This window comes from Trachurus trachurus (assembly GCF_905171665.1).
Source record: "Trachurus trachurus genome assembly, chromosome: 15".
NCBI lineage: Eukaryota > Metazoa > Chordata > Actinopteri > Carangiformes > Carangidae > Trachurus > Trachurus trachurus.
In genome coordinates this window covers 15,819,792-15,834,340 of record NC_139906.1, presented here as the reverse complement: position 1 = coordinate 15,834,340, position 14,549 = coordinate 15,819,792, and the positions used below count along the sequence as shown (strand labels likewise).

General features: G+C 39.8%; 1 protein-coding gene across 1 annotated transcript; it reads left to right on the top strand.

Moving 5' to 3' along the window:
* Positions 1–6,089: 6,089 nt before the first annotated feature.
* Positions 6,090–8,921, top strand: chst3a (carbohydrate (chondroitin 6) sulfotransferase 3a; the record flags this gene model as incomplete). Its single annotated transcript, XM_083987535.1, is given in 5 exon segments — positions 6,090–6,116; positions 6,120–6,137; positions 6,139–6,239; positions 6,964–7,509; positions 8,225–8,921. Coding segments are annotated over 5 exon segments (1,389 nt in total).
* Between the last annotated feature and the right edge of the window lie 5,628 nt (positions 8,922–14,549).

Below are 14,549 nucleotides of genomic sequence, written 5' to 3'. Positions count from 1 at the left end.
CACAGAGTGGACATGCCACATATTGCGTGCAACATTACGCTGGTTCACAAACAGATGACCTTCATGGTTTTTATCCTCCGTCATGGTGAATGGGACTTTTGTTTATAATGTTTCAAAACCTGCACGTGTGTTAGTGCCTGCTCTCAACAATAAAAATCTCTCACTGTACGTGCAAGTGTTTTTTCAGATGATCACTGTGAAAAATCATACTGGTGATAGCTCACTGCTCATCTGTAGTCATCTTCTTAGTTTCTAATCCCGTGCCTTCAATCACAGTGGCACATGCTGACCTCTTTGTTCCTGTCGGGGATGGAGCTATTAGGCTGCCCACAGGGAAATTTCAGATGCTCATCACTTCAACTCACTGTTAACTGTTACATGTGCATCACTTGATTTGGACTGTTGTTATCAATAGTAAAGACCAGCCATTAAATAAACTCAGTATAACCTCAAATACCTTTATAAGACATGACTCAGGTCATGTTGCTCATTGACTACAGTACATTGGCCACTTCAGTCATATTCTTACTTTTAAAAAAAGGATATATTGCTCTTTAAAGCTTTGGCATCCACATGAAAAAGACAAGAGTCAAGGAATCAAGAGCAGCAGAGGATAAAAAGATTAGAAAATATTTCTTCCTTCCTCTGCTGTGTTATGAGAAATCCATAAGAAAAGAGCAGAGGGCATCTTTCGCTACGACCAAAACACATTAAGAAGTTTTGCTACAGTATCAACCAGCTTGACCTCTTAGATCAGCTGGCACCAGTCTGTTGATTACTTTGAGAATTAAATCCAAACATGGACGCACCTGTTTATAGTCACTGTGTAGTAAATATCTTGAATATACATATAAGAAACTAGTGTCAAACCACAGCAAGGCCTAAAGTTTAAAGTCCCGCAGTCATCTTTAGATCTACATTACAAATGTCATTCTTTCACCCAACTATATTTCGTGATTTGGCTTTCATTTTTCTAAATTTTTGACTCTAATGCTCTATGGAAAGTATTTTTACTGTAAGCTGGAGTTGCATAACCTCCCTGTCCATGCTAAGCACATGTCTAATTCAGACTCTCAAGTGAATGATTAAAAATAAAAAAAAGTGTTATGGACCGCTAAAGCAATGACAAAAAAAAAAAGTAGTTTCATTTAAGCGAAAACAACAAGAGTATGACAATAATATGATATATTATGGTAAATGTATTTAAAATGAAGAGTCACAACTTCAAATTACATGTATGAGAAAATGTTTCCCTCTGCAACATTAGGGTTTACTGTGTATGATCACATTATTTGGTTGAAGTTTAGAGCACGTTTCTGGACGTTTATCAAGAGGGGATGTCAAAACAGAGAGCTGCAAGTAGAACTAGTTTGGCTCTCATCCTCTCATCCGGCACCAAAACGTGAGATCCCATAAATATACAAATGAACATGTGGACTTGAGTGTTGATCTCTAAGACATCAAGAACATTTTGGATTACAAGAATCCCAAGTATACTCAAAATACACCTATCATATCATATGTGTGTGTGCGTTTGAAATTTACTACACATTTGTTTGAATTGTGTATGTGGAATTCTCTGTTTAAATTGTGTGTTCAGGGAGGTAAAAATAAAATCCTGCCTTGGTAAATCCTTTATGAAAAAAAAAAACATTACAAGAGAAATTCCTGTGCATACTTGGAAAAATTTGATTTGCCAGTTCAAAAATAGAAATGAAAACTTGCATAATGTATTGCCCACAGTGCTTGTCTCAATACCAGATCATTCTGTCTGTTAGAGCACCTGTTTTCAAGACGCCCAATTCAGCTTTACCGTTTTGGATTATTATTGATAATCTCTAGTGCGGTTTGCTAAGGGCAGAGGTTCGCTTTTAGTCCTGGTCCACTCTAAAACTAGGTCACTCCTTTAATCTCTCCATGTAGTATACTGTAGGTTAACAGCCTTTCATTTTCATAAACCTCTGAGAGTGCTTGCAGAGAACACAGAGTCATGAATCATACAAAATCCCAAAAGATATGACACGCTACTTCAGCAGGACTCATCATGGACTTTTCTAAAATGGTCACGAGCAGGAATCAAAGGAGGTGTACAGATGATTTATGAACCTGGTTGCTCTTGTATAATGGGCAAGGATAGACAGTAACAAAGAACTTTTATTTTCCTGTACTTAAGTAGCCTGCATTTTCTGCGTCTCCACCACATACTTCAGTTTTTTCATGCACTGATCAATTTTGAGAGATATCCAAAATCCCCTCTGTAAAGACTTCTGACTCTAATATGTCAACAAAATAAAACAAATTTTGAAAGGGGCTTTAGTGCATATTTCATTAGATATTGCCTAATTGACATATTTAAACATAAAATCTGACAAAAATGTAATACAAAAAATATTTGTCTTAATGCAAATGATAAACGTGGTAAGTTTCATGGTGATACTTTGAAGCAGAGCTTTTTAGTTTGTGGAATTTATTCTATTTTATTTTGAAAAGGAGAAAAAACAATCACAGCTTGCTGCTTTTGCATTTTTGAGCAGCTGAATTTTAAAGTTAAACTGTTTGATAAAACTTAACAGAGATTTGTTTATCTTTAGTTTGGTTAAATGCTTACCATGTTTAACCCAACTGTCTGCAAAAGACGGGCATGAGAACAATAATGGCTGCTTTTGTTGTTTCAATTGTCTTTTGTGGCCATTTCAGCTGCTGATCCTATAAGCATTCACTTCTGCAGGCTCTACATTCAACCAGTGTTTAAGTATATCCATTGATTACAAAGTAATCTCAAAATATAGCCTACTGATGAAAACAATGCTATAGGCCTACACTGAAACTCTCCCAACACATGTGGTGGACTGAACTACAGTAGCCTACCTTTCACTTAAAGTAGGCCTACTGCAAAGGTTCATTTAACAGAATTCATAATATATTTTACATTTAAAGTGTATTAAAAGTGGAAAATCAGTTAGACTTGCATCCAATTTATTCGGTTGCTGAATGTCATATTAAACAGGTAGGTCTACTGGGCTTGGTGAAGGCTGTTCATGTCAGTTCCCCTCTGATACTGCTCCATAACCCTCACTATACTATATTTTCTTTCACACTGCTGCCCCCAAGTGGTCAGAAACAGGTGGTGGACAATATTTGTAAAATAATAAATAGGCTAAATGAAGATAAAAAAAGAACACGTTCGACATATTTAAGATTTAAAAATAACATATTATCAAAATACAGAAATGTCTTCCTATGTGGATGATGAAGAAAACCAACAGAATTGACCAGAATCAACTACAGCTACATATAGATAATTATAGGCTAGGCACTTTAAATGCTTTGCTTTCCTCCTGCAGTCGGATTCTGTTTCAACATTGTGTGTGTGTGTGTGTGTGTGTGTGTGTGTGTGTGTGTGTGTGTGTGTGTGTGTGTGTGTGTGTGTGTGTGTGTGTGTGTGTGTGTTGTTTTTCCTTTCTTCTCTTTTTTTGGGAGAGATCACGTGACCTTGCCTACAGGATGTCCCACGCAGGGGGAGCGGTGACGTGAAGGGTGAGCAGCACAGTCAGCTTGCTTGTGCAGCGTGGTCCCGCACATGAGAAAAGTTAGAGGAAAAGTTGTGGAAGCAATTATATTGGGAACACAGATTTAAATCTCCGGGCAAATTGCGTCTATATCGGTTGCAGGCAAATTCTTTAATTAGCCTTTATATGTTATACTATTATTATACTAATATTGTTCACTCTAATTTAAAAGAATACATTTATTGGCTACATTTAAAAGGAGAATAAAGATATTTATCGTTCGCCCTCCGGTTTTAAAGCCGATGTTTCTCCAAGTCGTCCGTGTCTTCGCGCTGCCTCTCATTCATCCGGCGGAGGAGACAAGCCCGCGTCCGTGGATACAATGAAGCAGTGTGTCCTTGTCCGAGACAATGCAGCAAGATGCTACGAGGGGACCGGGGACTGCTTCTCGCCACATCAGGGATATTTCAGGCTCGATTGCAGAGAGAAACCAGCTAAAGGTTTGTCAACATCTAAACACACATCTAATTTTCTTGTGGCAGGAAATGACACAGAGCTGGAAAGAAAGACACATAATAACCTATAGAGCCACCGGTGCACGGTGACGCTTGTAAACATCAAGCTGCTGTGCGCGTTTTATGCTATAAATGATGAATAATGATAAAGCCCACCACCCCCTCTATTAAAACCATACGTGAGATGTGTACGTTTGCTCTTGCGATGCAGGATGTGTGTGGTTTGTAGGCTATTCCACCATTAACAGCACTTCTCCTATAGCCTATGTGAGTTGCTCGTAAAACCCTTTTTTTTCAGATTTTATGTTGTGGGCAAGAAAGCATCACCCTCTAATCTCAAGACACCAGAGATTAATATCATGCAGAAGTAACCATTAGTGTTAATTCATTCAGGTTTACTAGTGGTGGTGGTGGTGGTGGTGGGGGGGATGTTGGAAATTCAACTGAATTGAGAGCCCCCTCCCCCCAAATGACTGCTATATTATTACATGGCCACCACACACACACACACACACACACACACACATACATAGAGGGGGTTAGTTTTTTTTTAAAGGATGACATCCAAAGTAAAATCAGTAGATCACTTGGAAATGATAAACAGCACCTATAAATTATAGCAGTTTTGTATGTTTGCCCATAAGACTTAATTGTTTACATGAACACCCCTGAATGAACAGAGGAGCTTTCAGGGGGGAATTCAGCTTTCAGCGTCTCCATGAGATGCTGCTGCTTCAAGGCTTTGAAGGCAGCCATTAATGTAATTTGTAGTGAGATGATAAACAGAGTGATGTGTGTTTCTGCTTGAGCAGATAGTCAGATTTGCCAAACGCTCCAGTGACTCTTGAATATGTAAAAGTCCTCAGCTCAACGTGCTTCAGCCTGACAGTTTGACGGCTGTGGCGTATTAAGCTCAGATAATTGGATGATATTTACTTACAGAGCACACAATCATTTCACAACGGCTTGAAAACTATCATGTCTCTCTTTTTCTCTTAATGATATGCTTTGTAGAAATCTTTCACTCTTTTGACAGGTCCAAATGGCATACGTGTGTCTGTGTGTCTAGGTGTGTGTGTGTTTCAGTAGTCTATGGCAGTCTATGGATAATTTATTCAGAATTTAGAAATATGCTGTATTCAGGGATTTCAAAAATAAAGTCCTTCACAAGGGCAGTGTGTCCCGAGTGTGGGCTTGGTCAAGTCTTACTCACTGATCTGCCTCAGCATTTATGAGTTCAGGGTTGCCTGAATAGCCCTTACACATGGAACTGTAATTCAATACTCCCAATGGATGGGAAAGACACTACTACAGTTGATGACGCAAGATTGGATATTTACACTACCATGCTCTGACTTGTCCTATGTTCTTTGTCATGAATTTACTTGTAAGTCGTTACAATTAAGCAACACATTGGCCTCCATGCAGTTAAAACTGTGGATGGGACTGTTCAAACCACACAGTAGTGAAGTCAAAATTGGCCTTACCCCATGACTCAGTGCCATGTGGCATTGCTCCAGTGTGTTTGCCGGTACTGAGAACCACAACTGTTTACATGAACTCTTCCTCTCCCACCCTCTCTCTGTCACATCTGTCTTCTCCTCCACCCCTGATCTCATCCCAGGTTTTTTTTTCTCTGGTTGCAAGAAACTAGACAAACAAGTCTTTTGAAGCTATGTGCCAGATGATAATTGTTTGAGTATTAAAATGAATGTACCTGTTATTACATGTTGTTACAGATCACCTGAATTTTGGGTAGTGTGAGAAAAGAGCTGAAACCTAGTAGGCTACACATATACCATAGGAAATCCACTCTTGTCATCATAGCCTGCTTTGTGTTTACCCATCTTCTTATCTATAAAAAGTATTCTTAAGATGTGAGCCAAATGCAGTATGCACATCCATCATCATACCAAGTCTAGTTTTTGTGTTCAGTGTCATCCAAGAGTCATCCTGAACGTTGCATAAAATCATGTTATGTTTGCATGATACACTTGTTTTTTTTAACCATTTTAATTAATGTAGTCCTACCTTTCTTATTTCAGAATGAAGCTTTAGCCTCTGCATGACGAGCTATGACCAGCACACAGACTAGACTCTAGACGCCCAAGAAGCTACAAAGCCAGGACCCAAGAATGAGGACCAAATATGCAATCATCTTCATCTGTATCGTTGCCCTGGTCATCATCGAGAAGGAAAGCAATATCCTGTCAAGGTAATAGCATGAAATGCAGTAAAGCACAAGCGATTTTACATTAGCTTTGTTTGGAGTCAAAGCCTACATAACCGTGTAGCTTTTGGAAAAGAAACACGTGCACAGATTTACATACACACTGTGTCTTAGCATCAACTTCTGCTTTTCTATCATCATTTTGTACCTATATTTAATTTCTATTTTACACTTAATTACTCTAAAAAATAATCTGGATTGTGAGCAATTTTTTTTACACCAGGGGATGCATGAGAAATTACATCTCAATCTGTCTCTTTTTTCATACGACAGCGCTGACAATAAAGTTTACTTTGAAATCTCACCAACTGCTCGATATCCTTTAAAAATGATCAAGATTTAGATGGGATGAGATGGGAAACAAAGCCAGTCAGCACCTGGTTATCTTAGGTTAGGATAATAGCAGGGGGACTAGCAAACCTTGCTCTGCACAAAAGTAACAAATTTGTGTTTATTGGTCAGCTCACTTGTTATACTGTATCTTTATTGATTAAGGTGTAAAAAGAGAATTTAAAATCTGAAAAGCTGTGGTTTCATGGAGTGCGGAGCAGTTTTTGTGAGCAGTTGGTTTTGCTCCTTCTCGTTTCCGGTCTTCACACTAGGACAAGTTAAGCTAACCAACTCAAACATAGAGCGGGTCAGCTAAATGCAAAAAATGAGTTCTGCGTTAACACTACTTTATCTGTTGTTTATTGCAATTTCTCTTCAGGGTCTCTGATAAGCTGATCCAGAGGCAGACTCCTCAGCAGACCCCACAGACTCCACTGAACTACAGCAACACGACACAAAATGGCTCCCTGTCGGTCCTCAAAATGCTGCTTTCTAAACTCACCGGTACCAAAGGGAATTACTCAAATCTCTCAGAGGAGCAGGAGGAGGATGAACTGGATGACCTGGGGACGTACAGCTTCAGCGGTGGCCGTAAGCACATATTACTCCTGGCCACCACACGAACAGGTTCCTCATTTGTGGGGGAGTTTTTCAACCAGCACGGGGACAACATGTTTTACCTGTTCGAACCTTTGTGGCATGTTGAACGCATGCTGGCCACAGAGGCAAACAATGGGACAGTGTTGTCGGGAATCTACCGGGATGTACTCCAGGGGCTCTTCCTGTGCGACTTCACTCCCCTCGAGAAGTTCATCTCTCCCACGCCACAGGACCACGTCACTGCGGCTCTTTTCCGCAGAGAGTCTAGTTTATCGCTCTGTGAAGACCCCGTCTGCAGTCCTGTGGTTAAAGATGTTTTTGAAAGGTATTGCACTTCTCACAAAGTGATACAGTTACAAAAAGGGATGGGCTGCTGGCACTTGTAGTAAGTTTTCTTGGCATGACATCCCTGATCCCATAGGATTCTGTTATCTCAATCTTATATCTTATATTCTGATTAATTCAACTTAACTTCTATCTTTTTCCTTCTGTTGAATCTGCTCTGTTTACGTAGTATGATACCCATGCACTTAAGCCTATGCTTCTCGTTGCAGAGCTATAGCACATTAAAAATGCTTCTTCTTTACAATTGGGAATGATGTAGTTGCTGCAGTAATCTAATATTAAAAGTTTAAATAAGTGTCTCTGAAGTAGTTTAATGATATAATTATAAAGCATAGGCAAACAAGACATTTGAAGACATTTATGAAACTGTGATGTGCATTTTCCTCCATTTGAGGTATTTCATTACAAAAATTGTCATCAATTAATCCAGAAAATGAGCAGCAGATTGAATGATAATGAAAATTATTGTCAGTTGTAGCCCAAGACAACAACATTAAAAACATTGTCGTTATTCCAAAGAACCTATTTCTTCATCTGTGATTCAGCCAGAGAGTTTCGTGCCCATGCAAGCTTTTGAAGTCTTCTCAGTGCTGAGGAAATGAACTCAACATTTATCTCTGTAAGATCTGTAACAACTCCTCTTTCTTTTGAAAAACGTTTATCATCTAAAAAAAAATGCATTTCTCTTGTCCTAGGCATCACTGTAAGACTCGCCGCTGTGGGCCGCTGAACTTGACCCTTGCAACAGAATCTTGCCTTTCCAAGCAGCACCATGCCATTAAGACGGTTCGAGTGCGCCAGCTGGAGACACTGCAGCCTTTGGTGGAAGACCCTCGCCTGGATGTCAGGGTGATCCAGCTAGTCCGAGATCCACGGGCCATTTTAGCATCTCGGATGGTGGCTTTTTCTTCAAAGTACAAGACGTGGAAGACCTGGGCGCAGGACGGCCAGGTGCCTGAAGATGACGAGGAGGTGAAGAGGCTCAAAGGAAACTGTGACCAAATTAGGATGTCTGCAGAGGTGGGACTGAGCCGACCTCGCTGGCTGAGGAGCCGCTACATGTTAGTGCGTTATGAGGATATTGCCCGCTACCCTATGCAGAAGGCAGAGGACATGTACAAGTTCACAGGGATACCCTTCAGTCCCCAAGCTAGGACGTGGATTCTTAGTAACACCCAGACCACACAGGGAGCAAGTGGGATTTACTCCACCCAGAGGAACTCATCAGAGCAGGCAGAGAAGTGGAGGTTTAGCATTCCCTTTACACTGGCTCAGGTAGTGCAGAGAGTGTGTGGACCCACCATGAAGCTGTTTGGGTACAAGTTTGTTGATGATGAAAAGACACTAACCAATAAATCCATCAGTTTGCTTGAGGAAAGAGGGTTTAACTAGTTTCAAGCTCACAAATGTAGCTGTGAGTGTGCAGAGCTCTGCATGTGACAGATGGAAGCCGTCAGAAGCCATTATTGCACACACCAAAACTAGTAAACAAAGGTGCCATAAAAGACACAAAATGTTTTATTGTTGGCAGCATTTGGGCATTACATACAGTAATATTCATACTCACCAATGATGTGCCTCATTGTAACAATGACGAGCCACTTGATAAAGAAAAGTATTTATTTGCATATCGTGTTCTCAAGAGCCTGGTACTTAAGCTTTATGTCATGCTCTGTGTTTCATTTATATGAAATACGCATAGATGTCAAGCGCAACAGATTGCCTGAGATTATTATGTAAGATTTTATTGATAGTTGATTATGTTTAGATTTTCAGGGATAAACTACAGTGAAAGTGATGTGTATGTGTTTTGTTTGTGTGTGTATGGAGGCAGGAGTGTCTCTGCTCATGTGGTTAAAGACACTAACGCTTAATTCTGCCTAATTCAACCTGGTTTGTGTTCTAATAGATCTGGATTAGACTAAGTGACTAATATGATCACTTTAGATTATGCCTGATGTGTGATGATAGGGCTTTACCTAACCGTCTCAGGTAAAATGAATGTTGAATTGCGTTTTGCAGTGTCTTGCAGAGTATTCATATCTTCCCATTAGTACACCACATGAAAATACAAATCTGTAACATCTTTAACCAAATGCCATATAAAGCAATTCTCTTGTGATGCAATTTACATAATACACAGAAAAAATAGTCTATTTAAGATAGATATACAATAGTAATATGATAAAAGAACTATACTTTACTTGAGATACCTGCAAGTGTCTTTAGCATTCAAGTGCTGTTTTTGCCAGTAGCCATAGTTGTAGTAATGTATTTCCCAGTGCTGCTTCCCGGCCTCTAAGTAAACAGGCAGTGTGGGTGTCAGTTTACAAAAGCAGTGCTGCTGTCGGCAGGCCATTCAGTAATAACAAGGTGAGAGCTGACCCGTACATGTCAGACAAGTTCATGGACGCAAAAGTGGAATTTATTTTTTATTTTATTACTTCCCAACTAAAAGAAATAAAACCACCAGAAAAATCAAGACATATAAAATCAAAGACATAAAATCCAGTTATAAGTCATGACATTCTTGTATCTTGAAGGTTTCGTGACAAATATCCAATATATGCATTTAACTGCATTAATGTGGTCAATCACTGAGTGAGACCCAGGTGCTGCTGCATTAACTGTCAGTCTTGATGGTTTATAAAGGTATCCACTGTGACTCTGCTTCAATGGCAGCATTGTGTTCAGCTTGGCTGAGGCACAGCTGAAACTGCTGCTCATGGAAAAGGGGAATGCATTTGAGGTACGTATAGTAGTGGGCTTATAAAACCTTAGTGTTTAAGACATGAGTACTACTCACAGGCTTTGAGCTGCCCAGATTCACTACTGAAGTATTTAAAATAAGACTAGTGTGAAATACGAGTGCAACTGCAACAATGGGTGTGGTCAGAATATACATACAACCAATTCAAATACATAAAGAGGCAATAACAATAATAATAATGATGTGAGTTCATCAATTCATTTCGTGTAAAGTTCTTCAGGAATGTGTGGGTGTAAAAGGTGGTTGTTTGACATTATTGTTTTGAATTAACTATTTATCGTGGGAAAAGTATCAAGATAAGTCATGTTTCAGGTCTGTGACTGTGGTCCATCAGAAAGTCATGACATTTTGCTTTCAAGCTCTTATTATTATAATTTTTTTTATATCAAGTCATTGCAATGCTTGGGCCTGATCATTAAGCATTCAATATACCCCACAGCTGTTATTAGTCTGCTATAAAAACTGTGTGAAACACCATCACTGATGAACAGCTGCTGTAGCTACGGTCAACCTAAAATGATGTTTCACTGGAGATTCAGCTTCCAGTATGCAAACTTGTTTTGTGACAGTAAGGTTCACCTTTATGTCATTCACAGCTTTTTTTTTTTTTTTTAAATACATTTCCAGTGTTGTAAATTGCTGAAATTAGTGCAGTTTTGATGTGAAGTTAAGTTATTTATGAAGATTTGCTTTGTGGGTTTTTACATACCATATCTGGTATGAATTTTAACAGCAGAAACATGGACAAGATAGATGACACACTAATTTAATTAATGATAACTTCAGGAATAACTTCCAAGGCTATTTCTATGTTTGCTTTAATTACCCACAAGAAAAATACAAATGTTTAAATGTTGCCATCCTTCAACACTGACAATAAAGGATCCAGAGATACATATTAAAGCTTTTGCTTTGCTGATGTTTCCTGTGCACTAATTAAATTTAATGATACCGAAAACAATAATTCACAATTGAAGTGTCCCATTACTTTGATCATGAGCTAGTATCTGCAAAATAATTACTCACTACAGTTTAAACACAGAAAATGTATTTATCCACAATCAACTGGAATATACTTGACTGTCAATTTTCTGTTCACCTTGAGAAGTGTATGCGGCTAATGTGAACAGAGAAAAATAAACAAAGCAAATATCTTAACAGTTGGTCTGTCCTCTAATCATCATCATCATCATCATCATCACAGCTCCATACAGTACATGATACACTGGTCACTCTGGTTTAACAGTGTGGCGACCTTTGAGTCACAGTAAATCACAAACACTTAAAGCAGAAGTAAGCGGAATATATGTGTTAATATAAGTCTTAAATAGTTATATCTTCCGACAGCAATCACTTATATAGAGTGTTTGGTCTGAAACACGGGTCTGTCAGTCACTCTGCTCTGCTGTAAGCCGAGGAGAAAACTTTCCTTGTATCCTACAACCTTTATCCAATGAGGAGAGAGAACGGCATAAAGGGGCAGTCCTCTCTGTGTGTGCAGCCAAGGGGTGCGCGTGAATGTGGTAACGTAGGGATGAGGGCGGGGACTGCTAAAAAAAACAGACAGAATTTGAACTATGAGCCTCTGGATGTGTCTGACAGTGGAGGTACTGTACTGTATGATGGAAAATGGGGAGGGAGAATGGGGGGATCAGAAACACAGCTCATACGCTCATACGTGCTTTCTAACCACTCACACGTTGGGCTTCCTCTGTTGTGCTCCAACCAATCACAGGACAGAGTATTGGAACTGAAGAACAGCTCTGGCTTTGTCAGTTGTCTGAGTTAAAAGCAAAAGAAGACAAAGCGACACATGGAGGCGAACATGCCCTGCAAGAATTTGTAAAGCAAACAGTAAATATCCTGAACAGACAGTACAGTGATCTGATCACAACATAATTGTGTTTCGTTTCATTATCAGTAAGTATTATTAGGAAGTGTAATCTAGTATGGTGGACCTGAGGGCTCAACACATGCAGCTGGATAGGTCAGTGGGTATTAATGCCATTTGACTTTCAATTGGGAGGCAGGGGGATGAATCCGAGTCAGGGCTATGACTGTATTGGATAGTATGTTGCCTAGGTCAACAGAAGAAGAAGAGTCAATTATTGGGCCTGACCACTGTTTCTCCACAGAGACAGGAAACTGGCAGCAGGCTCAACCATCCGCCAGCTTAGGCCAATGGCTGGCTTTCTTGGGTTTGGTCTGGGTTGCAATATCTCTCTGCATGTTAAGGACCTGTCTAAAGAGACAGCAGCCTATCTGCCGGATGGGGATCTCCCACCTCTGAAGGATACAGCAGTGGACAACTCAAAGAAGACTAAGAAGAAGAAAGTATTAGTTGTAGCTGTGCCTGAGCCCTGTCTCCCTCAGAGAACTGGAGGCAGTGTGGGCTTGAGCTTGGCCATGTGCTGTTTTAAGCACACTGTGATAAAGATGTTAAATTTGTTAGTTGTCGTGAAGTTTTTCAGACAACTTCTCCCACTGTAGCCAGTGATGTCACCCACTTTAGCCTGAACATTGCGTGCAATGTTTCTCCAAAAATGATCAAGATCATCGAACACTAATTGATCAAAACCCATAAAAACCAAAACATCAATCAAACACAATCACATCAATAGACGAGACTTGTGTCTTTTAACGTTCAAGTTTGTTTCTCCGGGTGAAAGTTTGCCCGAAGCATGTTTGAAAAAGTCCCATAGTTTCTTTCAATTTTTTTCACCCCTCAGTCATTTTCTGTGCATGGGAGATTTTTCTTTTTTTTGCGATTTTTATATCATGAAAAATTCATATTTTGTCAAGAAAAGTAAGAGTACATCGATCCTGATTGAGCCGGACAGGGCAGAGCCCCATGGCACTAACGGCGATAAATGTGGGATTGTTTAGTCAGTTGCATTCTCTCAGTGTAGCTTCTCATCCAAATGCATGCAGTTGCCAGGGATCCCCAAAAGGCTGAGTGGGAAGTAACTGGAGAAAAAAGGCCAAAACAAGGAGCCCATTCAAGTCTGCATTCTTTCTGTCTGTTTCATGCCTGCGCTTTGAAAAAAAAGAAACACTTCAGAGTTCACAGCTGTTGGTCAGGCTGTTTTTTCCCCCAGATCGTTTCCCCCAATGCTGAATATTCCCACAGCAGCACAACAGATGTTTGCATCAGGCAAAAGAGAAAAGTCTTGGTGATAAGTTACGGAAGAGCCAGCTCCAGTCCAGTTTCAAACATGCTCAAGGTATTGATTGTTGGTTTTGACCACTAGAGGTGCTGAAGATCGACGCAATGCTCACTTCTACTGGCTGTAAATTGCTCATGGAAGGTTGGGGTTATTAATTACTGTTATCCAGTATCTATTCAGAGTCATGCTAATAAGCCCAATATGTTTGGCTTTGTGTACTGTAGGTGGACAACTACCAGACATAAGCAGTGGCACCCATGCACCTGGTGGACCCAGTCATGCCACTGCCGTCAATCACGACAGCATCAAATAATGAATTTATCCTAACCCCCCCTAACCTACATAGGCCTGCTTTGTCTTTTAAAATTGACCATGGTCCATCCACTAACATTAAGGGGTGAGGTTTATGACCGATACCACAGAATATAAAAGTTTTTTGCTTTAATTTTATTGAGCTGTTCAGTATATGTGGTTATTTAATAACACCCAGTCTATAATAGGGTTAGGTTTAGGCTAAATAGTAACATTGCATCAAAATATAATTTAACGAGTGCAGCCTTGTTAAAATAATACAGGTTTTATAAGAGTTGAAGGTTTGAAAAATACCATGTTGCTTTGGCCCTGAGGATACCACCACCTATTACCCTACCCCTGTTTCCTGAAATAAGACAACATTTAAACAACAAATGACTGTGCAATTCCCATTTGTAGCAACTGTGGCATTATTAAACTGTTTCATGGTTGTAGTCTCACATACACTAAGATTTTGGTCTGATTTCATAAAAAGAATCTTGATTTACATTACACAGAAAAAATCTACTGTGAATATCCGGCGGTCTGCCCTTTCCCATGTGTTTTTCTTGTCTGTCTCAGCTGTCAGTCATGTTTCCGGGGAGTGGCTTCCTATGGTCTGTCGCTCACCTGATCACCGCAATATTTAAACCCCGGCATCTCCATCAGTTTGTCTATTTACCCTGCATGGTATCCAAGTGTTTGAGTGCTTCTCTCAGTAACATTCAAGAAAACTTTCCTTACCTATCTTTGTCACCTGCCAACACACGTCTTCATCGACTTAGCCCTTGT